This window comes from Trifolium pratense, linkage group LG2 (assembly GCF_020283565.1).
Source record: "Trifolium pratense cultivar HEN17-A07 linkage group LG2, ARS_RC_1.1, whole genome shotgun sequence".
Lineage (NCBI taxonomy): Eukaryota > Viridiplantae > Streptophyta > Magnoliopsida > Fabales > Fabaceae > Trifolium > Trifolium pratense.
This window is the reverse complement of record NC_060060.1, coordinates 35,079,565-35,104,252: the sequence shown is the minus strand read 5'-3', so window position 1 is coordinate 35,104,252 and position 24,688 is coordinate 35,079,565. Positions and strand designations below refer to the sequence as shown.

General features: G+C 31.2%; 5 protein-coding genes across 6 annotated transcripts; 4 read left to right on the top strand and 1 right to left on the bottom strand.

The window, feature by feature from the left end:
• The first annotated feature begins 642 nt into the window (after positions 1 to 642).
• On the top strand, positions 643 to 972 carry LOC123905568 (cysteine proteinase inhibitor 5-like). Its single transcript, XM_045955227.1, has one exon. It carries the CDS (start codon positions 643 to 645, stop codon positions 970 to 972), a length of 330 nt encoding a protein of 109 aa, XP_045811183.1.
• A 1,654-nt stretch (positions 973 to 2,626) lies between these two features.
• Positions 2,627 to 2,974, top strand: LOC123911352 (cysteine proteinase inhibitor 5-like). Its single transcript, XM_045962761.1, has one exon. It carries the CDS (start codon positions 2,645 to 2,647, stop codon positions 2,972 to 2,974), a length of 330 nt encoding a protein of 109 aa, XP_045818717.1. The 5' UTR covers positions 2,627 to 2,644.
• A 1,270-nt stretch (positions 2,975 to 4,244) lies between these two features.
• On the top strand, positions 4,245 to 8,366 carry LOC123909762 (putative MO25-like protein At5g47540). The gene is made up of 11 exons (XM_045960650.1): positions 4,245 to 4,616; positions 4,717 to 4,878; positions 4,995 to 5,113; positions 5,432 to 5,506; positions 6,026 to 6,119; positions 6,192 to 6,251; positions 6,937 to 7,005; positions 7,137 to 7,235; positions 7,640 to 7,684; positions 7,792 to 7,894; positions 7,982 to 8,366. Exons 3-11 carry the CDS (start codon positions 5,085 to 5,087, stop codon positions 8,050 to 8,052), a joined length of 645 nt encoding a protein of 214 aa, XP_045816606.1. The 5' UTR covers positions 4,245 to 4,616; positions 4,717 to 4,878; positions 4,995 to 5,084; the 3' UTR covers positions 8,053 to 8,366.
• A 1,026-nt stretch (positions 8,367 to 9,392) lies between these two features.
• LOC123908121 (putative pentatricopeptide repeat-containing protein At5g37570) lies at positions 9,393 to 14,435 on the top strand. 2 transcript variants are annotated; one of them, XM_045958659.1, is made up of 4 exons: positions 9,393 to 10,708; positions 10,842 to 11,982; positions 12,194 to 12,328; positions 12,698 to 14,435. In XM_045958659.1, the coding sequence occupies exons 1-2, from the start codon at positions 9,682 to 9,684 to the stop codon at positions 11,537 to 11,539; spliced, it is 1,725 nt and encodes a 574-aa protein (XP_045814615.1). In that variant the 5' UTR covers positions 9,393 to 9,681; the 3' UTR covers positions 11,540 to 11,982; positions 12,194 to 12,328; positions 12,698 to 14,435. The 2 variants fall into 2 exon arrangements, with proteins under 2 accessions (XP_045814615.1, XP_045814616.1); XM_045958660.1 differs by lacking the exon at positions 12,194 to 12,328 and having other exon boundaries at positions 9,538 to 10,708.
• LOC123908122 (cytochrome b561 and DOMON domain-containing protein At4g17280-like) lies at positions 14,226 to 16,252 on the bottom strand. Its single transcript, XM_045958661.1, has 2 exons — positions 15,373 to 16,252; positions 14,226 to 15,039 (listed from the first exon to the last, which is right to left on the bottom strand). Exons 1-2 carry the CDS (start codon positions 16,003 to 16,005, stop codon positions 14,458 to 14,460), a joined length of 1,215 nt encoding a protein of 404 aa, XP_045814617.1. The 5' UTR covers positions 16,006 to 16,252; the 3' UTR covers positions 14,226 to 14,457.
• Between the last annotated feature and the right edge of the window lie 8,436 nt (positions 16,253 to 24,688).

The following is a 24,688-nucleotide window of genomic DNA, read 5'->3' as shown; positions in this document are numbered from 1 at the left end:
TAGTTAAACAAGTTTTTTCATTGTGAATATAAAAAAAATATTTTAGCTTTTAAAAATAAAAATGACATGTTTTCATCTAAAAAAAAAATCTATTTTGTTTTTGGTTTCTAATAGACAAGATATAATTGATAGATATATAACATAGACCCATCTTTAACATAAAAAAGTCATAACTTTAACATTAAAATGAGCATAAATTTCTTGTTTCAAAAAAAAAAAAAAGAGCATAAATTGACCAGCAATAAATTGGTCCAACTGCAAAGGGTTTTGGTCCCCTCACCTTAATCATGTGGTCAAGAGTTCAATTTTTAGCCAAAGATAATATTATTGACCACAATCATTCTAATTTATTTTAAAATGAAATATAATAAAAAATAGATCCTTTATAGTGTATTTAATTTTGGTCAAAAAATATTCAAATGTATTTAGTCTAAAATTTTGACGAGTTACATTTGACTATTGGGATATTTTTTGTTTATATGGTATTCCGGATAAAATATTAGGTAGTCCAATTATGAAATGACACTTGCCAACTTAGTATAATTTGTATGCAATATAAATAAGAACCCAACCAGTCAAGGCTAACCCACACCAACATAAAATTGTGAAGTTTTCAAAGATAACAATTACAATTTGAGCATCATGAGTCTTCAATATGCTATTCTTCTCTTTATTGTTTTGTTGGCCTCTTCGGCGGTGAGAAATCAAGCTATTCCAGGTGGTTGGACCCCCATCAAGAATATAGATGACCCACATGTGACTGAAATCGCCAACTACGCTGTTACCGAGCATGACAAGCAAACCGGTTTGGACCTTAAGTTGGAAAAAGTCATCAGTGGTGAGACAAAAATTGTCAATGGAATAATCTATTGCCTTAATATTTCTGCTAGCGATAGTAACAAATATAACATTGCTGTGTTGGAGAGGCAACAATTCAGGAACCTCACTTCCTTTGTACCTCTTAAGGATTAAATTATTAAATGTTGATGATTCTAAGACATTATAACATTATTCACATGTAAACCGATTATGAATTATTATATAATAAACAATGGTGTTTTGGACTATATCTATGCATAAATTTTTATTATGATTATAATAACAAGTTGTTTTCCTTTTCTTTTTTAAATTTCACCTTCTAGCTTCTAACGAATCAATTTGACCTGGATGAAGACCTACACAATCCAAACACACATAAATCATGATTTTTTGCATTTTAAACACCGAAAATTAATATTTAAATACATAATCATGAATAAAGTCATTTCTTTTATGACATCGACATTTTTATGCATTTTAATTACTCGAAAATTGGTCCACAAATTTTAACTCAACCGATAAAAATATAAAAAATATTTGGTAGGATGCCGTGATCAGAACCACATTTTATTTTTCTCACCGTCGCTGGTCTTCATATCAATATCACAAAATCTCATTCATTTGATTGTGTTCATCTTCTTATCAAAATTGCAAAACTTTAGTTTTATGAATTCATCAACATCATGAAGAAGGATGATAACAAATTTGGGGTTTAACAATGTCAGTTTATGTTAAAGGAAGTTAACAATGTACAATCATCTTTTTTAATGAAAGAAGATGAAATATCTTAGAGAAAACAAAAAGTTTTATGACCTAAAAGACCAATTTATTAAAAACAATAATCTTAAAGGAACACTTTAAAAACAAAAAGTAAACATAAAAGACCAATATGTTACGAACCTTAAACTAACAAAAGATTGCATAATCCAAGCCACTAGGTTTGATCTAGTGGTGAGGAGTTTGGGTAGTACGCTATAGGTCCTGAGTTTGATCTCAAACTCATTGTAAACAATTTTTTTTTTGCATAATCCACTTAAAAATAAAAATAAGATTTATTTATTGATTTTTTTTTACGTAAATCAAATTTATTTTTGTCTAGTAGCTTTGTGGTTAGAAATTTTACCTTAAAATTGAATCAGTACAGTGTCCGGAATTCGAACCCCGACACATGCAAAATATATGCGATGTCCCTACCAACTGATATAGATTGATTATTATTAATGGTGGTGGAAACTTTGTACCAATATCATGATAACCCAAAAAATTGAACATCAATCAATCATTAGGGACTAAAAATAAAACATAAAATTTCGAGAGGATGAAAACATTTCATTTTTATTTTTAGGAACTAAATAAAAGTTTGTTATATTTTTAGGAAAAATAAATTTTTAGATTTGAATTTGACATAAAATATTTCATATATTACAGTTAGTAGTCATTATTTTTGTTTTTGACCAAAGTCATTCTTTTTTATAATATAGTAAATATATTATTGGTCAAAGATAATATTATTGACCACACTCATTCTTATTTATTTGAGAATGAAATATAGTAAAAAATATATCTTATAATGCATTTAATTTTGGTCAAAAAATATTCAAATGTATTTAGTCTAAAATTTTGACAAGCTACATTTGATTTTTGAGATGTTTTTTTTTTTATATTGTATTCCGAATAAAATATTAGTTAGTCAAATTACGAAATGCCACTTGTCAACTTAATATAATTTGTATGCAATATAAATAAGAACACAACCGGTCAAGGTTAATCCACACCAACATAAAATTGTGAAGTTTTGAAAGATAACAATTACAATTTGAGCATCATGAGTCTTCAATATGCTATTCTTCTCTTTATTGTTTTGTTGGCCTCTACGGCGGTGAGAAACCAAGCTATTCTAGGTGGTTGGACCCCCATCAAGAATATAGATGACCCACATGTGACTGAAATTGCCAACTACGCTGTTACTGAGCATGATAAGCAAACCGGTTTGAACCTTAAGCTGGAAAAAGTCATCAGTGGTGAGACAAAAATTGTCAATGGAATAATCTACTGCCTTAATATTTCTGCTAGCGACAGTAACAAATATAATATTGCTGTGTTGGAGAGGCAGCAATTCAGGAACCTCACTTCCTTTGTACCTCTTAAGGATTAAATTATTAAATGTTGATGATTCTAAGACATTATAACATTATTTACATGTAAACCGATTATGAATTATTATATAATAAAAGATGGTGTTTTGGACTATATCTATGCATAAATTTTATTATGATTATAATAACAAGTTGTTTTCCTTTTCTTTTTTAAATTTCACCTTCTAGCTTCTAACAAATCAATTTGACCTGGATGAAGACCCACACAATCCAAACACACATAAATCACGATTTTTTACATTTTAAACACCAAAAATTAATATTTAAATACATAATCACGAATAAAGTCATTTCTCTTATGATATCGACATTTTTATGCATTTTAATTACTCGGAAATTGGTCCACAAGTTTTAACTCAACTGATAAAAATGTAAAAAATATTTGGTAGGATGTCGTGATCAGAACCACACTTTATTTTTCTCACCGCCACTCGTCTTCATATCAATATCACAAAATCTCATTCATTTGACTATGTTCATATTCTTATCAAAATTGCAAAACTTTAGTTGTATGAATTCATCAACATTGTGATGAAGGATGATAACAAATTTGAGGTTTAACAATGTTAGTTTATGTTAAAGGAAGTTAACATTGTACAATCATCATTTTTAATGAAAGAAGATGAAATATCTTGAGAGAACAAAAAGTTTTATGACCTAAAAGACCAATTTATTAAAAACAATAGTCTTAAAATTCGTATTCGTTATAATAATAAGTCTTTCATGTTAGTCAAAGTCTTTAAAGGAACACTTTAAGAACAAAAATAAACATAAAAAGACCAATATGTTCCGAACCTTAAACTTACGAAATATTGCATAATCCAATTAAAAATAAAAATAAAATTTATTTATTGTTTTTTTTTGACGTAAATCGAATATTTGTTTTTTTAGTAACTTAGTGGTTAAAAATTTGACCTTAAAAGTGAATAAATTGAGTGTCGGAATGAATTCAAATCCTGGCTCATACATAATATATGCGATGTTCCTACCAACTGAGCTATGATCATGAGACTAAATCGAATCGAATATCTTTTACCAATTGGAGAAACTACAGTAATTCCTAATTTTGGCAACAATTTATTTATTGAATATATTTGTTTTTTTGTATTTGTATAGAAATCGGCGAACCGGTAACTAAACAGACATTACGGACAAAAATGGAAATACAAAAAACCAAGAAAATAAAAAGTAGTAAATCAATTAATTAATTAAAAAACAATTATTGCTGTAATTAATTAATTAATTTAAAAACAATATTTTTTTTTTGACACAACAACGAAAAAACAATTAGTTTGATCATATGATTCTGGAGTAACAGCAAAAGCCAGCAAACAGCATAGTCGTAAACGAACAAAACGATTACCGATTATTCATTCTCGATCGATAATCACAAACCCTAACGCAATCAAATTAATATAATCAGATTCTGCAAAAATAGGTGCCTGCGTTTCCAAACCCAAGGGGCTTCGAAGAGCCTCTTCATCGGAAGTGGTGGTTTATTCCGAACCTCCACCTCCGGCTGAATCAAAGAGTCTCTTCAAGCCTAAGCCTCGAACTCCTTCTGACATTGTTCGTAACACTAGAGATCTTCTTCGTCTTCTCCAAAATTCTACCGATAATAACAAACGGGATAATGACAAGGTTCAATTTCAATCAATTCTCTCTCATTTTTTTTTTTATTTTTTATTTTGATTCCGATTTCTGAATTTTCTGTTTGATTTGATGATTCTTATGTTACTAGTTGATCGAGTTGTTTAAGAATTTAAGGGAGCTGAAAACAATTCTGTATGGAAATAGTGAAGCTGAACCAGTTCCTGAAGCTTGTTCACAGTTGACTCAAGAGTTTTTTAACGATAATACTTTTCGACTTCTTGTTCAGTGTCTTCCAAAATTGAATTTGGAGGTAGTTATGAAATTTCAGATTATATGATATGAAATTTCTAATTTTTTGATCATATGGCTGATTTTATTTTTTTAATTTTTGGTGTTTTATTATATTGAGATTTTGGGGTTGTGCAGGCTAGGAAAGATGCTACTCAAGTTGTTGCTAATCTACAGAGACAACAGGTTCAATCCAGGCTGATTGCATCCGATTACTTGGAGAAAAATATGGATATTATGGATATTTTGATATCTAGGTAAAGAATTGTTGGATGAACATTTTTTGTCGAAAAACAATAAACTGTTGGATGAACATTTTGTTTTTTTTTTTTTAATTTTATTTTTTATGTTTGACTTATAGTTTGTTGGTGAATTCTTCGGCTTGACCAAATAAATGTATTGAAATTCGAATCTAATTTTGAAACATTTGCTGAATATTGTGTGGAAATTAGTTAGTCATGTTCATATGACTATGTGCATACGACTTTCTGCTTTTTATTGCGCTTCTTGTGAAATTTTACTTTTTCTGAAATTGATTCTAGCATGCTGTTGACTAATTATTGTTATTTTTTCAGCTATGACAACCCAGAGATGGCTTTGCACTATGGTACAATGTTAAGAGAGTGCATAAGACATCAGATTGTTGCAAAGTAAGGAAAAAGGAGAAAATAATTTCTCGGTTGTGTTTTTCGTGATTTCAAACTTACTGTAAAAGTTATTGTCGTTTTCTGTCAGAAATACAATCATTTTGGTCAAGGTTTTAAAATGTTAAATTAGTTTCATGTTTTGAAAGTCATATTATAAATGTTATTGCTTCCTATACTTCCGCATAATTGCACCTCTAGATGAATTGTTTTAGTTGCCAAGTAATGAAAAAGGAGAAAATAATTTCTTTTTTGTGTTTTATGTGATTTCAAACTTAAAAATAATTGTCGTTTTCCGTCGGAAATACAATCATTTTGATAAATGTTTTAATTCACGTTGGATTTGTTTCATGTTTTAAAAGTCGCATATAAATGCTATTGTTTCATATACTTGCATGTAATTACACCTCGCTCATTCAAAAATCTTGACCGTAGATCGGCAAAAGATTACAATTTTCATACGTATGCTATTTCTTTTGAGCTCAACTTTTGTGACTTACACAATAAGTATTTGTTTTTTACCAGATATGTTCTGGAATCACCTGATATGAAGAAGTTTTTTGACTACATTCAACTTCCGAATTTTGACATAGCCGCAGATGCTGCGGCAACTTTTAAGGTAGTTATTAGTTTCGGTGTCGTGCAATCTTCTCCACATAGTTTGTTATCATAACATGTGATTTTATTGCAGGAACTCATGACGAGACATAAATCTACTGTAGCCGAATTTCTTTCCAAGAATTATGAATGGGTAGGTCCCCGTACAACTCAATTTAGTTAGAAAATATTTTCCTTTATAGTTTATATGCTTGTCTATTGACATGCCACTTTTTGTCTGTCCCACCTCTTCCTAGCATGGGTGCTATGCTCAATTGGTGAAGCTTCTTACAGTAATAGACTAATATAGTTAGTAACTTGGTGCTGGTGAGGGCACTTTTAGTATTTGTTTGAACATACGAAAGCGAGAGGAAAGAAAATGTCAGAAATAAAAACACAATAATTGAGATCTATTCTGCATTTTGGTTTGCAACATACAACAGAGGGAATGGAATAATATACAGGGCCTACGCGTTAAATTGTTTCCGTCCTTTTTGGACGAAAAGCATGAGAAAAGGCTGCATAAAATGTAGTTGTTATCATTACCACAATAACCTTATTTCTTTAATAATTAACCATATGAACTTTTAATTGTTTACGTCATTTCGCCTACATACTCTTTTCTTGTCACTTTATACCAATCAAACAATTTAGCATTCTTTCCTTTCATTTTTTCCCTTCCGAACAACTAAAAAACTCAATTCTTTTTTCCTTCTACATTTTTCCTCTTAATATGTTCCCTTGGACTTTCTCTCAGAAACCAAACAATTCCGTTACTTGCAAATATTTTGTATTTGATTTATCTCAACTCATTTGTTTTTATTGTTAATCCTTTTCAGTTTTTTGCTGATTATAACTCTAAGCTACTGGAATCTTCCAATTATATTACAAGGCGTCAAGCTGTGAAGGTATGGTGTGTGTTTTTTGCATTTATCTTGTCTGTGAGAATATTGAATTAGGCAAGCCAATGCACTAGTGCTGTTCTCATAGTGTTTCTTGTTAAATTGATATGTAGTTATGTTTTTCTCTCTTTTTACAGTTGTTGGGAGATATGTTACTTGATCGTTCAAATGCAGCTGTAATGACAAGATATGTCAGCTCCAGAGAAAACTTAAGGATTTTAATGAATCTTTTGAGAGTATGTTCCTTACTGTATAACTTCATATATGTCTCTTGTGTCACCACTTGTCTTCCTGCCTTGCTTGTCTCCTTACCCGTCGAAACGCAAAAAGGGGGGGAAGGGGATAGTTTTGTTGAACTTCAAAACATCTTTTGTTTCGATAATATAGAAGTATGAATTTGTTATAACTTATAAGCATTGGAAAATGTATTTTGTTTCATTCAAATACTTAGCAACCTATTTACAGGTTCTTACTGTTCTAGCCTGTCTGTTCAGGCATAATGATCACTAAAAATTTAACCCTTATATGGTCAACATTAGGTTTCTGATGAGCATGCATTTTAATATTGAATAGAAAGTTCATCAGTTAATTATATGTTTACACATGATTTTAATGGGTTATTGCTGATATCTTTCTGCAGGAGTCAAGCAAGAGTATACAGATAGAAGCATTTCATGTTTTCAAGGTACGACAATTACTTAATTACGTAATTATACATGTTGAAACTGTTATTCTTAACCTTTTCCATCCCAAAAATTGATTCTCTGTATTAACGTGTTCTTTTCGTAACAGCTATTTGTTGCCAACCAAAGGAAACCACCTGATATCATTGGCATACTTGTTGCGAACAGAAGCAAGCTTCTAAGATTGTTGGGCGAGTTGAAAATCGATAAAGGTAAATGATCTGATATTATTTGTCAACAGTTTACATTTGTTTCAATGGTATCATCTTCCGACATTGCATGTTTATTGGGATTTTCAGAGGATGAACAATTTGAAGCTGACAAAGCTCAAGTTATGAAGGAAGTTGCTGCTCTTGAACCCAGGGAGTAGGGACCATCCTTGAGCTCCATATCGTGTGAAATAGCAAGTTGCATTGCGCCATTTCATTTCATTCGATTGACTATTTTTTACAGTTCTTTTTAGTCTTCATTAAGTTGAGATTTGTTTCCATTTTCATAATTTTATTTTGGTTCTGTAAATTTAGTAGATTAATAAATTGCTAAAATGAGATACATACAGTAGAAATATGGCTTTCTTGGTGTTTAGAAAGCTTTACCTTAGCAACTCAGGATTATAAATTGCACCAGGTTATGCCAAATTTGACCATCTACAAATTGTAGGGTTAATTTATTGTTAGTTCTGTATGATACTTCTGAAGTGCAGTTTAAACTATATTAAGCTTCTGTATGATGCTTCTGAAGTGCAGTTTACATATAAAAATCATGCAAACGTTTCATAGTGTAAGACAGAGCTTCTGAAGTGCAGTTTAAACTATATTAAGTTCTGTATGATGCTCCTTGAGCTTCTGAAGTGCAGTTTACACTGAAACGTTTGCATGCTTTTTAGATGTTTCATAGGAGAGTTGCAAAACTGAGTAGGTTGGAGTTTCCTTTGGGTGTGGCTGGGATGGGAGCAGGAGAATACCCTGTTCGGGGTGTGCAAATAAACTGGTTTAGGAGAAGCGCCAAATTATTTTAAAGAAAAACTGATTCATAACCATTTTGGTTAAAAAATAAAAAACCAGTACCCATTTCTAAAAGCCGGTTACAACCCAAAATACTCGTTTCAACATTTCATCACAAAGAAGTCGCAAAATTCCAACCTTCACCCTAGATTTGCTTCACATCTAGGTACAACGGATCTTTGGTGAGCGAATGAACGACAAATCTCTGATGGCGAAAGGAACACCGCGAATCTCAAACTCCATTTTTCATCTTACAACACTATGAAGCTCAAGATGCAAAAAACTGAATGAAACGAAGGACGCGTCATGGTTGATGATGATTCTTTGATATGAAAGGGGGGCTTTAGATGTGAATTTTAATGCGGAGTTGCAGAAAGAGGGAGAAGAGTGAACCGATGATGATTCTACAAAAGGGTTGTTATGAGAGAGAGCAACAAGTTTGGGGGACTTTATAAAGCAAAATGCAGTTCATCACCATGCACAAGTGTACTCCCATTTAAAGTTCATACAATAAGTATCTTAGTTTAAGCCTCGCAAAATTCACATAATTAAAAAAATGTTGTAACAATAAATGTTGTATTAAAAAAATGTTGTAACAATAAATTTATAGAAAAACCGTGTTACTTTTTTTCTCATAATTACTGACATTATAATAGGGAAAAAAAACAAATATACATTTTTGAAATCAAGTAAATGAATACTTTTTGTATTACTACTTTGGTTTGAGACTTTGAGTCTTGAAATTTATCATGATATTGTTAAGCTTCTGACAATGACATCCAACTCAAAAGTACACTTACTACCGACAGTATTTCAGTACTACGTTAATGTTTTTTTTTTTTTTTTTTTACTTACAGTACTACTGTACGTTAATGTTTGCCTGCCTTCTGGCAGTGATTCTCCCTCAAAAGTACACTTTTGTCGTTTTATGTTTTGAATTTGATACCGAAATGATATTTCCTTCAACTAACACAGTCTTCCAAACTTAGTACAACATGATGAGTATCACCACTTCAACATTCTCTTACATTCCTTTAAATCAATTGCTCAACTCTGCTAAAACCATTGCTCATCTTAAACAAACTCATGCACTCTTTCTCAAACTCCTCCCTCAAAAACCACCTCATCACTTTTTCGATAGTCTGCTACTCCGGGTTCTTCAGTTTAGCTCTGAAAAATCCAATCTTTGCTATGCCCACAAACTGTTTGATACAATGCCAAACTGCTCCAATTGCTTCATATGGACTTCTCTCATTCGAGCATTCCTTTCCCATCGCACCCATTTTCGCCATTGTATTTCCACCTACGCTAGAATGCACCAAAGTGGGATTTTGCCATCTGGGTTCACATTCTCCTCAGTTCTCAATGCGTGCGGGCGTGTCCCTGCTGTGGTTGAAGGGCAACAAGTGCATGCAAGAGTGATGCAGTCGGGGTTTATTGGAAACAAGATTGTGCAAACTGCACTACTTGACATGTATGCAAAATGTGGCTATGTGTGTGATGCGCGTGACGTGTTTGATGGAATGGTTGAGAGAGATGTTGTTGCCTGGACGGCTATGATTTGTGGATATGCCAAGGTGGGGAGGATGGTTGATGCACGGTTGCTGTTTGATAACATGGGGGAAAGGAATTCTTTTACTTGGACCACTATGGTCGCCGGGTATGCAAACTGTGGAGACATGAAAGCTGCCGAGGAATTGTATGATGTCATGAGTGGCAAGAATGAGGTCACATGGGTTGCAATGATAGCCGGGTATGGGAAGTTAGGGAACGTGAGTGAAGCCAAAAGGATATTTGGTGAAATATCAGTGTCACGGGATCCATCAACTTGTGCTGCAATGCTGGCTTGTTATGCCCAAAATGGATATGCAAAGGAAGCTATTGAGATGTATGAGAAAATGAGACAAGCAAAGGTTAAAATCACTGAGGTGGCAATGGTGGGTGCTATATCAGCTTGTGCTCAACTTAGGGACATTAGACTGTCTAACTCATTAACATGTGATATCGAGGAGGGTTTTTGTCGTAAGTCCATCCTTATTATTTTCTTTTCTTTGTTTTTTTTTTTTTTTAATTGTCATGTCAGTTATTAGGTAAAAAACGATTGGCTAACCTTTGTCCGTTTGTTTGGTTGGAACCTATTGTTCTTTTATATCAGAAAGGACACATATTGTTTCCAATGCATTGATCCACATGCACTCCAAGTGTGGAAATATAGATTTAGCAAGGAGGGAGTTCAGTATAATGAGAAGCAGAGATTTGTATACTTATAGTGCAATGATTGCAGCTTTTGCTGAACATGGGAAATCAGAAGATGCTATAGATATTTTCTTAAAGATGCAGCAGGAAGGTTTAAAGCCAAACCAAGTTACATTCGTTAGTGTCCTCAATGCATGTAGTGCTTCAGGTCTAATTGAAGAAGGTTGTAAATTTTTTCAGATTATGACTGGGGTGTATGATATTGTGCCTTTACCTGAACACTATACTTGCATAGTTGATCTCCTTGGCAGGGCCGGGGAATTGGAAAGAGCATACAGTCTCATAAAGGAGAATTCAGCTAGTGCTGATGCAACAACTTGGGGTTCTTTATTAGCAGCTTGCCGGATTTATGGCAATGTGGAATTGGGCGAGACTGCTGCCAGACATCTATTTGAGATTGACCCTACGGATTCTGGAAATTATGTTCTTCTAGCAAACACCTATGCATCAAAGGATAAATGGGAGCACACAGAAGAAGTTAAGAAGTTGATGTGTAAAAAGGGAATGAAAAAACCTCTGGGATATAGTTGGTTACAAAGAGAGACCCAAGGAAAGTATAAAAAAGAATCACACTGCTTGTTAGTTTCAGCAAGTTAGATATCTTTTATGTTTTCCTGGCAACCTTCTGAACCGATGAGCATTGCACATAATCTGTTGTTGCTTGTATGTTCAATTTTTTAAGTTATTGCAACACGGCTTTTGAGTTACAAGCTTTGTTTTCTGGACCATCATACCATGAAGCCATGAAGAAAGGCTGTGAATCAATCTGGTGATAGGAACCAGCTTCATGCTACTGTTTTGGAATTGTATTGTGCTAACGAAGCAGAAAATAAATATTCTACTGTGCAGAAATGAGGATATACTGAGGGTGAGGATGGGAATAAGGGCTTACAAAATTTTCTGACAAAGCCTCTCTGCCAGGGTACACCGTGAGATATCCCGAACACAAGTGAATACTGTATTCTTGATTACTTGAAACTATCTGAGTGTTGAACCTTGGCAGAATTGCACGTGGAAGGCTAGACTGTTTGCATTGTCAGGTACTTGGTTTATTTATACTATTCCCTTTGTCTCTTTTAACTTTTTTAGGTGATGTTTTGGGAATCAATCTTTTTATTCTATTTCTATTTATCTATAACTTCAAAATTTTAAAACATCAATTGTATTTCTCAATAAGCACAATAAAAATGAAAAGGAGGTCTTATGACTTAATTTGGATACCTTACAATAGAATATTTTTTGTTGTTCTAGAGTGGAGCCTAGATCCCCTACATCATCCAGCATTGTGCAGCAAATTTTTCATGTGTCAAAAAGTGTTACCTCGCTTTGCTGCACCGTTACATCTGGGGAGAGGATCCACACCCTCTAGAGTGTTTGCATTGTAAGGTACTTGGTGTATTTAAACTATTCCTTATGCCCCTTGAACTTTTAAGTGATGTTTTGGAAAAGAACTTTTTTATTCTATTTATCTATAACTTAAAGATTTTAAAACAACAACAATTACAAGGATGGGCATGCAATGTGAATGTGGCAAGTTGTTATTATATGCTATCTTTATTCATACGGAACTATATAAAACACAAACTTCCACTTACATTTAAGGATTTCATTTATATACGGTGACAGTGACACTTTTTTTTGCACATTGATTGGATGCATTTTCTAAAAAATATACACTGTCACTGCATGAAAATTAATCCCTATATTTAAAAGATTGTATACTTGCATCAAAATCTAATGGTTCATTTGCTTTAGGTCTGGTGCAGATTTTGACATCATCTCAGCATGTAGCAGCTTTGAATCTTTTTCTGAAGGATGCCCTTTGCGGATGCTCTGTGCCAAACCAAGTGAGAAACTAGTCATTAATCAAATTAACATGTTAACTTGGCCTATCTTAATTTAATAGGTCGTGCTAACAAGTGCCTTATAAAGACATTGTTAAAGGAATCAATAAAAGTAAATTTTGTCCCGTAAATACAAGTCAAAACGCTTGTCAAGGTAATAAATACATAATTTTTTATACAAAAGATATCTCCCTTAATTCTCTGAGCAATGTCTTAAGGACACTCGTTAGCATTATCTTCATCCAATTCATTTTCCTTTTGTCAGAATGCTTTGTGTGACATGAATAACTTTAATCATTTTTCTAATTCTCTTGCTTTCTTATTTACCAAATTATTAGTTTAATGCAGTGTTTTTTCTTTCAAGAATGACACATATTTAATAATGCAACTGGCTTTAGAATGATTCCATTCACATATGGCCTATTGAGCCGGCAACCAAGAAACATCATCGTCTTTTGACCATGCCTTGTTAATTTCCATATTATTATATTACTATATTATAACTCCTTTTTCAATTTATATGTTTTTTAATATTGCATGATCGAGTCTTTTGGTAGTTGGTATTATCTTAAAATCAACAACTTGGAAGAAATATGTAAAAAAATGGCAAGTAGTTGTTAGCCATCCATCATGAAATGAGTTGGCATGCGCCGTCTCTTTCTTGTTTGGTTTACGAACTCTCATAACATACTGTGAACCTTAATGATTAAATATACAATCAAATACAATTGGTTTGGAACAAAGGAATATATAGTTTGAAGATAATTGTATGCCAGAGAAGAAAATAATATGAAAGTTTCTCTTCTCGCGCAGAGGAATATATAGTTTGAAGTTTTCTGTGTTTTTTGGGGTAGAAAAGAAACGTGGGGGTGGGAAGAGAAACTATCAAATAATATTGACCAGTCCAATTGAAGATGGTTCGATGTGTACCTAAACGTATCTTCCTACAGAGGATTTGAGCTGTATGCTTCAACGTCTAACACTAACTTTTTATTAGTCTTTATAATTAACCTCTAATTGGCATCAAAATATAATGTTTTAAAAATTGAAGTAATTAGATAATGAATTGGTTTTGTTTGAACTTTTCTTGCTTTGTTGTTTGATTCAATTTCAGTTGATTCACACATTTAGTTGGTCAAACAAATCAAATTAGTATAACTGAAGATGATGTAGTTTGATATCTGATTTAATCTTTTTTTAAAATTAGTCTAAATTCAAGGAATAAAATTTAATTTGTAGTTGCTTTTGGAAGTATTTGTCACTTTGTCACTTTGTCAGTATCAAATCTCATGGTAAATAAAAAATCACTGTCTTTTGTTTTGCCACAAGCCTAAGAAAGGTGTTGCTCCCAAATAACGTTACTATAATGATATTTGAAACTCCAAGGAATGTAGAAAGAGTAAGATATAAATCAAAAAATAAATTAATAAATACAAATCTGAAGAAATATAAAGTGATAGATTAAATACAGTGTATATAGCTCACACACAAAAGCACACCCCTAAAAGTAAATATCCTGTGAAAGAATTACCTCAAAAGCCAAAACTGAGACTCTTAAGAAGAAGCTGGAGTATCCAAAATATACAAAGGGGTCTAAAAGTAATAAAGAGACACAAAAATAACAGAAAAGAAAATCCAATATAATTTTTCTACACATCATTCCTACACTCACTATGGCCTAGAACCATAACCATTAGCACCATTTGCTTCATTAACACCATTGGAAGTCTTGTTCTCTATTTGCTTCCTCTTCAAGACAACCATCCATGTGTAAGCTTCTAAAAAGACAGCAATACCCCCCAAAGCACCAATAATACCAATGTAAGCATGCTTCCAATTCTTGTAACGATCTCCTACAAAATCTCCCAAGGCTTCAAACCCTTTGAAAACATTCACAATGCTAATGATTATGGTTGCATATCCAACAAGGTGGTGGTAGATATTCCAGTAAAATCTCAATTTATGGTCTTTGTTTGGCCTCAAAAACAGCGCAAACACTTGAAGTGTTGCGAAGGTTACAAGAACAATAGCAAGTGCTCTATGTGTGTCGTATTCAATACCCTCCGAGTCACTACCGAGCTTGAGACCGGTACCGAATCCTGATAATCCAACTATGTATGCAGAGACTTGACATGTTATGTGGAGATAAAACCAAGCTGGGTCTGCTGATTTGAACACCTTCAAATATCTTGCTATTACTGCTCCTGTTGGCATCAAGATTCCCCAACTTATTGCATTCAGTACTCCATGTGTCTGGAAAATTAAAAACAATAATAAATCAAATTCAAAGACCAACCAAACAAAGAATCATTCGTATTTATAAAGCACGAACACAAACACCGAACAAGATGTAATTTAATAATTTGAAGCCGCATAACAATACTCTCTAATATCAAGGATTGTAATAATCAGTGTAAAACTTTTTGCAGTGTCAACCAATCAAAAACTAAATTGTTTGCATTACTTTTAGGTAAATCCTGTTAGTTAATATTTTTAATGATTCAATGGTTATGAGTTATTGAAAATGTAAAAATTCTTATAAATTAGTGCATATATCAATTGAACCTTTAAAAATTAGGTACTTACGTTTCTTCTTCTTTGACGCGAACCAATCCCACTTGCAACCTGGGAAGTACCAGAAACAAGATCCAAGACTTCCTTAGAGTTTGCGTGGGAAGATTCATGGCTATGTTCTTGAGGAGTAGAATCAGAAGTGGTTGTTCCATCTTGCCAAACATGAACAATAGAGGTTGTTCCATTTGGAAGAGTCAAAGTTGCAAAAATAGTAACCTCATTATTCTGATATGTGCCAGAGAAACCAGAAACAGGATAACTAATGCTTCCTTCTGTCAACTGTGTTCTAGTGTCTGCAATGGAAGAAGTATAAAATTTTGGACTTCCACTTGATTGTGGAATAGCAACCAAAGCTTGAGCTCCAACCATGGCTGGTTCAAGGGTGTTGCTTGGATTGATGGCCCAAGCAACCCACCGGTTTGTTGATGTTATTCCTCGGTGTATGAATGCTATGTCTAGTTTGCCACTCGGTTGGTCGTATGACCAATGAAGGTACGCGGTTAATTGTGGAAGATCGCGACATGTTGTGAACACTTTGTTGCCCGAGAATGTTTGGTTTTTACATGTTTGAGCTGAGGATGTTAAAACCACGCTGCTTAAAATACATAAGGCCAACGCCAGCCTCAACATGCTAGCCATTGACATCAAATTAATTATGGTGCTAATAAATTGCTAATGATCTTTTTCTTTCCTTTGCTTTGTGTAGATTCTGTAATTAGTTGATCTTGGCGTCTTGATATTGTAGAAGAATATTAGAGAGACCAAATTTGTGATATGACCAAATTAATGGTTTTTGGAGAACAAATTCAAAGGGGTTTGTTAAATGGGATATGAGAGGGTTGATTTATTTATAAAGAGTTGGTGGTGGGGTTTGGTTGTTGATGTGGAATGGGGGAGGAAGAAGAGGTAAGGGGAGGGAGAAAATATAATATGATTTTTAAATTATTAACAAATTAACCCTCGATTAAAATTTTACTATAAAGTATCTTCGTGAACATAACTCAGTTGGTAGGAATAATATGCGAATGTTTGAGGTTTGAACATGAGATTCTCAACTTATTTACTTAAGGTTAGAATATTTAGTCACTAAACTACATGATGAAAACAAATTACCCTTGTTTTATCTTCTTTTAATTAATCAACCAATGTCTACTGGAATGTAATTGATTTGACAAAGTAAACATAGTTGCAAGTTGCAACATGAATTTAGCATTCGTGATTTTGATGATGAGAGTGACGAGAGGATCAGATCAGAACTACATTAGGCAGTAGTAGGTGCATGAGTGAGGCGGCTCAATAATTTTCAAGTCCAAAGCTTTTTTATTCTTAATACTACAAATATATCTTATTCGGAAAATAACAGTGTATCTTCTTTTTTCGTTTTTTTACGGGGTTATTGTATTCTCGTACATAAACATCATTAGAGTTTGAAATGTGTACCTTTAGAAATGTGTAAATCTTATCTCCATGACAATAACTCAATTGATAGAAATATTTTATATGCATAATTAGAGTTTGAATTCAGGAATGGTTGTGAATTGAACCAAAACGTTGTGTTGTGCACATAAACATCATATTCTAACCATTGAGTCATTGATATATAAATCTAAATTTACCACACCAACAAAAAAATTAACTCCAAAGTTTAGTCTAGTGGTAAAAGGATAAATCTTAGATCCGAAAGATCGGCGTTCTTACCTGTTAATGCTCTTGAAGGGAGATAAATGTACTTACATTTGTAAATACAATAAGAGTTCTAGGGTCTTTTCTGTCTTATACCGATGCATCATTCCCTCATTCTAAATTTTAATTTATCAAAAAAGCAAAAAAAATAATAATTAAATTCATTGCTTAAAGACGCTAATTTAAGAGATGGTTGAGCACCAAGATAATCAAGGGAGGGAGAAATTAGATCATTTTATTATTATTATTATTATTATTATTATTATTATTATTATTATTATTAAAAACTCGGTATCCGAGGAGTCAGGAGACCAATCACATCACCCACTTGCGGAAGTCCCATTTTAAAACCAGAGTTTTTTTTGCTCTGTATGGACTGATCCACCAAAATTGGCACAATAGGAAGTTGAACCTGAGACCTTTTTAGAAGCATACTCTAAGAACCCAAGACAACACTACTAGACCAATCCAAGTGGGTTTAGATCATTTTATTAATGATTGTATATATATATATATATATATATATATATATATATATATATATAAAAAACTAGTTAAAAACCAATAACTAAAATGTGTAAACTATAAATTATTTGGCTAAATTGCACTTTTGCCCCCCTAAGTTTCTGAAACTTGCAATTTTGGCCCCTTATGTTTCAAAATAGCACTTCTAGCCCCCTAAGTTTCAAAAAGTTGCGATTTTGGCTCCCTATGTTTCAAAATAGCAATTTTGGCCCCCTAAGTTTCAGTAGTTGCGATTTTGGCCACCTATGTTTCAAAATAGCACTTTTGGCCCCTATCTTTACCCCTTTTGCAAAAGGTCGATTTTGATCGAGTCAAAGTTGATGTGGCAAGTCACTTAAGTGACTCAGCTGCCACGTCAACATTTTTTTGTTATCTTATAATTAAAAAAACTAAAAGAATAAAAAAATAAAAGGAAGAAGTCACATGCTTTAAATTTATTCTTTCACTAACACACATATATAATCTCAAATCCTAAAGAATTAACCAAATACTTCGTGACGTTTATTCAAAAGGATTTTTCACTATACGTAAAAAAAAAAAAAAAAACTAATTCCAAATTCAAAAATAGGAAACAATGGAAATTGAAAACTCTTCGTGCTTTTTGTTATGTCTTTTTAATTATGTAATGACTTCATATATGTAATGACTTGATTTGTTATGTCATTTTGATTTAGAAAAGTGTCTTGAACTTCCATTTTGCAAAAGGAGTAAACATAAGGGGGCCAAAATTGCTATTTTGAAACATAGGAGGCCAAAATTGCAACTTTTTGAAATTTAGGGGGTCAAAAGTGCTATTTTGAAACATAGGGGGTCAAAATTGCAACTTCCTGAAACTTAGGGGGCCAAAAGTGCTATTTTGAAATATAGGGGACCAAAATCGCAATTTTCTGAAACTTAAGGGGCCAAAAGTGCAATTTAACCAAATTATTTTGAACGTATGTGTGAGCAATATGAAGTAAGAAAACAATCACTAAGTAAGTATTCAATTAAACTCCAAAGAGACAGTAATTAAATTAAACAATTTATTTTGACACAATCCACTTACACAAAAGAGGGCTTCGAAAAAATCAAAAGGCATTAGCGTGTAAGTAGAGAAGAGAGGAGATAAATATAAATAAGAGGACCAAGACCAATTACCCAGAAAGAATCATACAAACTGGTGGTTGATCTTTTCTTCCTTGGGAGCCTGCATGCAAAGCACCTTTTCTTTTTTAATACTAGTGTATAATTATTATTTCTATATAAAATTCTTTTGCTGTAAATTATAGGACACACACCCTATATCATTGGACGAACCAAGGCAATTTGTATCACTGTAAGATGTCGTTTTCATTCTCCTAGTAGACTCACTAACTAGAATAAGGTGTCGTGGACTTTAAGAACAGGTCATTGTAGGTGTACGGTATAGCCGCATAGCACAAAAGTTTAATTACAAGCTTCCACACCTTATTTTTTAGGGTCTTGTTAACATGTGCCCTTAGGGCACATGTTAAGATATACCAAAATAGAAATTCAACATTTAATGATACAAGAAATTTAATGCTTCAAAAGTCAAAATGCACAAATTAGCATTTAATAATTTCTATTTTTGCTTCCTTAACATGTGCCTTAAGGGCACAAGTTAACATTTTCCTATTTTTTAATCTTCACAATTTTTTTTAATTATTATTACTAATATTTAAAAGCAACATTCCAAATTTTAGATAGGAAAATCACGTACAAGTATCTTCGAGATTTTATATAGGCCATATTTTTTTTGACAATATAGTAGAGGCCAAAATTTAAATCTCGGACATTCTACTTATTCACATTAAAAAAAAAAGAAAAAAGAATTTTGATCATTAAATTGCTTGACAACAAAAAATCACATCTTAATCTTAATCTTAATATTATCTTAATACTATACATTTGAGGCTTATTTTATAAGTCCTCATTTAATTGTCACGTACACATGGCACTTCCCACAAAGAATATATGCAATTGCAATTATTTTGTTTATTAAAAAAGGAAAGCATTAAAAACTTTTTTTTTTTTGTGAGGTCATTTTTAGAATGCTTGAATCATGATTAGTCAATCACAAATTTTTCTTTACGTAATTCTTGATACTATCTTTTATAAATTTATTTTCTACTATTTCCTTTTTCAATTTAAATAATAGAGAAAATAATTAAAAACAAATTCTAAAAATTGTAGTTAGTTTATATATTTTATATAAATAAAATATTTGTAAAATTATTTTTATAATAGTAATAATAATTCCCAAAATTATTTAAAAGTTAATAAAGTTTTCAAAGTTTATTTTAGTAAAGTTTGTGTGTTAAATATTAAATTTCCTACAAAAAGTCATAAGATGACATTGACTGAAAAAAGAATCAATATATTTGTTATTAATCCGTTTAATTGCATATTATGGATAAAATTACTTATATACCCCTTTTTTTCCTATATAAATGGTCTTTGGTTGAACATTCAAATCACACATTTTCCATCTCTTTTCTCTTTAGTTATTTTCTTTGTATTATTTTCAATTTATCTTATTTTCATCTTAATCTTAATCTATACTCATCATTCATTTCAATTTTTGCAGATGTGGAACTCAAAAGAAGAATATAAATGATATGCGAACTCTAAAGAAATTGGACCAGATACATTTTCATCATAATGTATGAGTTTTAAGTGATGTTTAATCTACCTCACAAGTATTTTGAGTGTAAATTAATTTTAAAGATGTAATGTGTATTTTTTATTTTATAGAAAAGGTGCAATATATTGTTAATACTATTTCACAGCTTAAGAAATGGTGTTGCTTTGATTGAAAGATTATGTTATTGCTTTAATATAATTTACTTTTTCAATACTAACTTTCATCCATTTATTTTGATTTTCTTAAGAGTCTTTCTTATACATATAATATATCATAACGAATTTATAGAAAGGTGTTTTCAATGAAAATGTGTTGTGTATATATATATATATATATATATATATATATATATATATATATATATATATATATATATATATAGTATTGCTATTTAGTAAGAAATATTTATACAAGAAAGAGAAGAATCCACAAAATTAGGGAATTTGACCAATCAAAAATTGGCTAACCATACATGGGAGAGAGAGTGATTATAAATTGACCAATCAAATATTGCCACATAAAATTCTTCTCTTTCTTGCATCAAAAAATTCTTGCTAAATAGCATTTTCCATATATATATAATAAATTATAAAATATTTTATATTTTTTTGGTTACATATAAAATATTTTATATGAATTCTCATACAGGATGTAACAATGTTAATTTTTTTTAATGAATTCAAATAAATAAACAAATTTGTTTATAAATATATTTAACTTCAAGTATAAATAATGGTACCTCACTAATTTATAAAATAAATAAATTATAAAATATTTTCTTCGAATTTTTGTGTAGTGCGTAACAAACTAATTTTTTTTAATAAAATTAAATAAATAAACGAATTTATTTATAAAAATATAAAAGATTAAATATTTTCTTTGTTATTTTTTATAATTGAATGAATTTTTATGAGATTCATTGTTTTTATTTAAAAGATTAAAATTTTTTTTTTTATATTTTTTGTTGATTTTCTTTGTTTTTATTTTTGTCATACATAAATAACATTAAATTGATTCCATTTTTAAGAAATTTTTGGCTCCTTTTTTTTTGGTCAAGATTTTTTGGCTTCCTTTAATAGATTGAATATTGAATTGAAAGATATAATATTAATAATTAATAAAATCAGATTTTCAGATAAACATTAATAATTAACATTTAATTGATTAAGATTTTTTTTTTTTGATAGACGAAATGACAAAGTCATTGAAAACTCACACACACACACAAAGTGGAGTGACCGGGGTTCGAACCCCGGTCCAGACGTCCGACACTAGCAATTTCGACATTTCTGCCAATTGAGCTGGGATTTGTGGACAATTGATTAAGATTTTATGAGAGTATTTTCTTTTTTTGAGAAAATTGTGTATATTAATCTATAGCTACATACATGCTATATATTTTAGGACAATTTTAAGTCTCAATTAATGATCATGTACACATGACTTTCACTAAAAAGACAAATATAATATTTCATTTAAGTTGCATATTTAAAAAGGAAATAATTCAAATTCAAATCATTATTATTACAAATTCAAATAATTTGAAAACTCGAATAAATTATTTTTACTTGCAGGATATCTTTTTTTTTAAAAAAAAAACAAGTTTAAGTTTTTATTTTAAACAAAAAATTATTATAAATTATATTAAGGAAATAAAATGAATGAATTTATATATGATCTATATTTATACTCATATTAATACGACACCCTTTTTTTTAAAAAAATTAAACAAAATATATATTTATACTCATATATTACTATGATGACTTATATTTTTTTTTTATCCTATTTTTTTTAGTCATATATTAATGCAAGGCTTATTTTATTTTATTGTAATTTATATGAGACCGATACTTATAGTCATATCAAGGTCGGCCCTGCACAAGTGCAGGGTGAGCTACGCAGCCGGGCCTCCAATTTTTGGGGGCCTCAAAAAAAATTTACATGGTAATAGGTCTCTAACAAAATAAAGAGATTGATTTAAAAAAATAAAAAATAGTAGTAGATTTTAACATGAAGTTTTACTGCTGCTCTATTATGTTACAAAATAGAGTTAATGACTTAGTATTGATAGCAATTGACAATGATTATCATTTGAAAAATATATAATATGAAGACTTGATCAACAATTTCGCTTAAAAAATTGCTAGAATTGAGGTTTTTTTTTTAGGGATAATAGGTGTTTACCCCCTTGCAATTTGGACGAGTTTTGATTTACCCCTGTAATATTTATATAGATTTTTTTTTAATTTATACGGGGCCTCTATTTTTACTCATATATTAATACATTGAATTTTTTAATAATTTATGTGATGATCTACTTTTATTTTATTTGGAGGGTATTTATGTGTACAATTAAATAATATAAGCTATATTCGGGAAATTTCTTTAATTTATTTATGTTTCATGTTTATTTTACTATAGATATTATAAGACTAATTTAACTTTTTTGTTTGTTTGGAGGCTTTTTTTTTTTATAAAATTATACGGGTGGCTATAGTTTTACTCATTTTTGTTTGTAATTTATATGAGAGCATATATTATTTTTACTCATAGATTAATACATGACTTATATTTCTAACTCATTAATATATATATATATATATATATATATATATATATATATATATATATATATATATATATATATATATATATATATATATATATATATATATATATATATATATATATATATATATATGGGGGCTGCTAATTTAGACCCAGTGGGGTCTAAATTAGCAAAGTGCACCTTTTCAGTTGGACCAAAATACCCATTCTTTTTAATTAATTAACCAAATTACCATCAATGGACGCGGATCCAGTGTCGCGCGCGTACCGCAGGACCATGGTTACAGGCCGTTGATTTCCATCAGACAGCCAAGACCTGATCTCATCAACACTGTCTGATCAATCAGACAGCCCAAATCATCCGAATCCATCAGATTCCAGCGCGTGCACCACACTGGATTACACCCTGGAGAGAAGAATCTACTTTTTAAAAGCAGGACACGTGTCACTGTCTGATTGGCTGGGCGTGATTTTTGTTCATTTAATACTTTGAACTCAATTATTTCGTTGTAAATTAATTTTTTATTTTTATTTTTAATACCAAAATTCATAATTTTTTTTTCTCTACAAATAGAGACTTGGTTCGTTTGATTTGGACACAGAAAAAAAAATCCAATTTTTCACTACCTTAATCTCATTTTTCACTACCTTACATCAACTCACTGAAACCATTCTACCAGGAAAATGGTTTCAGAGTACAAATCTCTGAAACCATTCTACCAGCTAAATGGTTTCAGAAGCAAACACAATTAATAAATTACTCACTGAAACCATTCTACCAGTAAAATAGTTTCAGAGTACAACTATGTGCAACCATTCTACAAGCTAAATGGTTTCAGAAGCAAATAACTAATAATCAACTTACTGAAACCATTCTACCAGCAAAATGGTTTCAGATTACAACTCTCTGAAACCATTGTACCAGATAAATGGTTTCAGAAGCAAACACAATTAATAAATTACTCATTGAAACCATTCTACCAGTAAAATGGTTTCAGAATACAACTATGTGCAACCATTCTACCAGTAAAATGGTTTCAGAAGCAAACATTAGTTTTTAATTACCGTTTTATCTCATTTAATTAACTAAAAATAGTTTCAGGTCTCCAAAAATTTCATAAAATATACCAAAAGTTCCAGAATATTATCTACTATTTTCCTGGTATAACGGTTTCAGTGAGTTGGTTGAGTGGTGCGTGTTAAATTACAACACACAAGTAACGTATTTAGTAGACAAAAAATGAGATTAAGGTAGTGAAAAATTGCATTTTTTTTTTCGGTGTCCAAATCAAACGAACCAAGTCTCTATTTGTAGAAAAAAAAAATTATGAAATTTGGTATAAAAAATAAAAAAATAATTTACAACGAAATAATTGAGTTCAAAGTATTAAATGAACAAAAATCACGTCCAGCCAACCATTGTGTGACACGTATCCTACTTTTAAAAAGCAAATTTTTCTCTCTCCAGGTTGTAATCAAGTGTGGCGCACGCGCTGGAATCTGATGGATCAGGATGATCTGGGCTGTCGGATTGATCAGACAGTCTTGATGAGATCAGATCTTGGCTGTCTGATGGAAATCAACGGTCTTTAACCATGGTACTTCGGTACGCGCGCGACACTGGATCCGCGTCTATTAATGGGTATTTTGGTTAATTAATTAAAAACAATGGGTATTTTGGTCCAATTGAAAAGGTGCACCTTGCTAACTTAGACCTAACTAGGGTCTAAGTTAGAAAACCCCTATATATATATATATATATATATATATATATATATATATATATATATATTAATATGATGACCTTTTTGTTGCTAATTTATACGGGGGGTCTATTTTTATTCGGTTCAAACTTTCAAAACAAAATCTTCACTAAAAATGTCATGCATTTAAAATTGTGTTAGT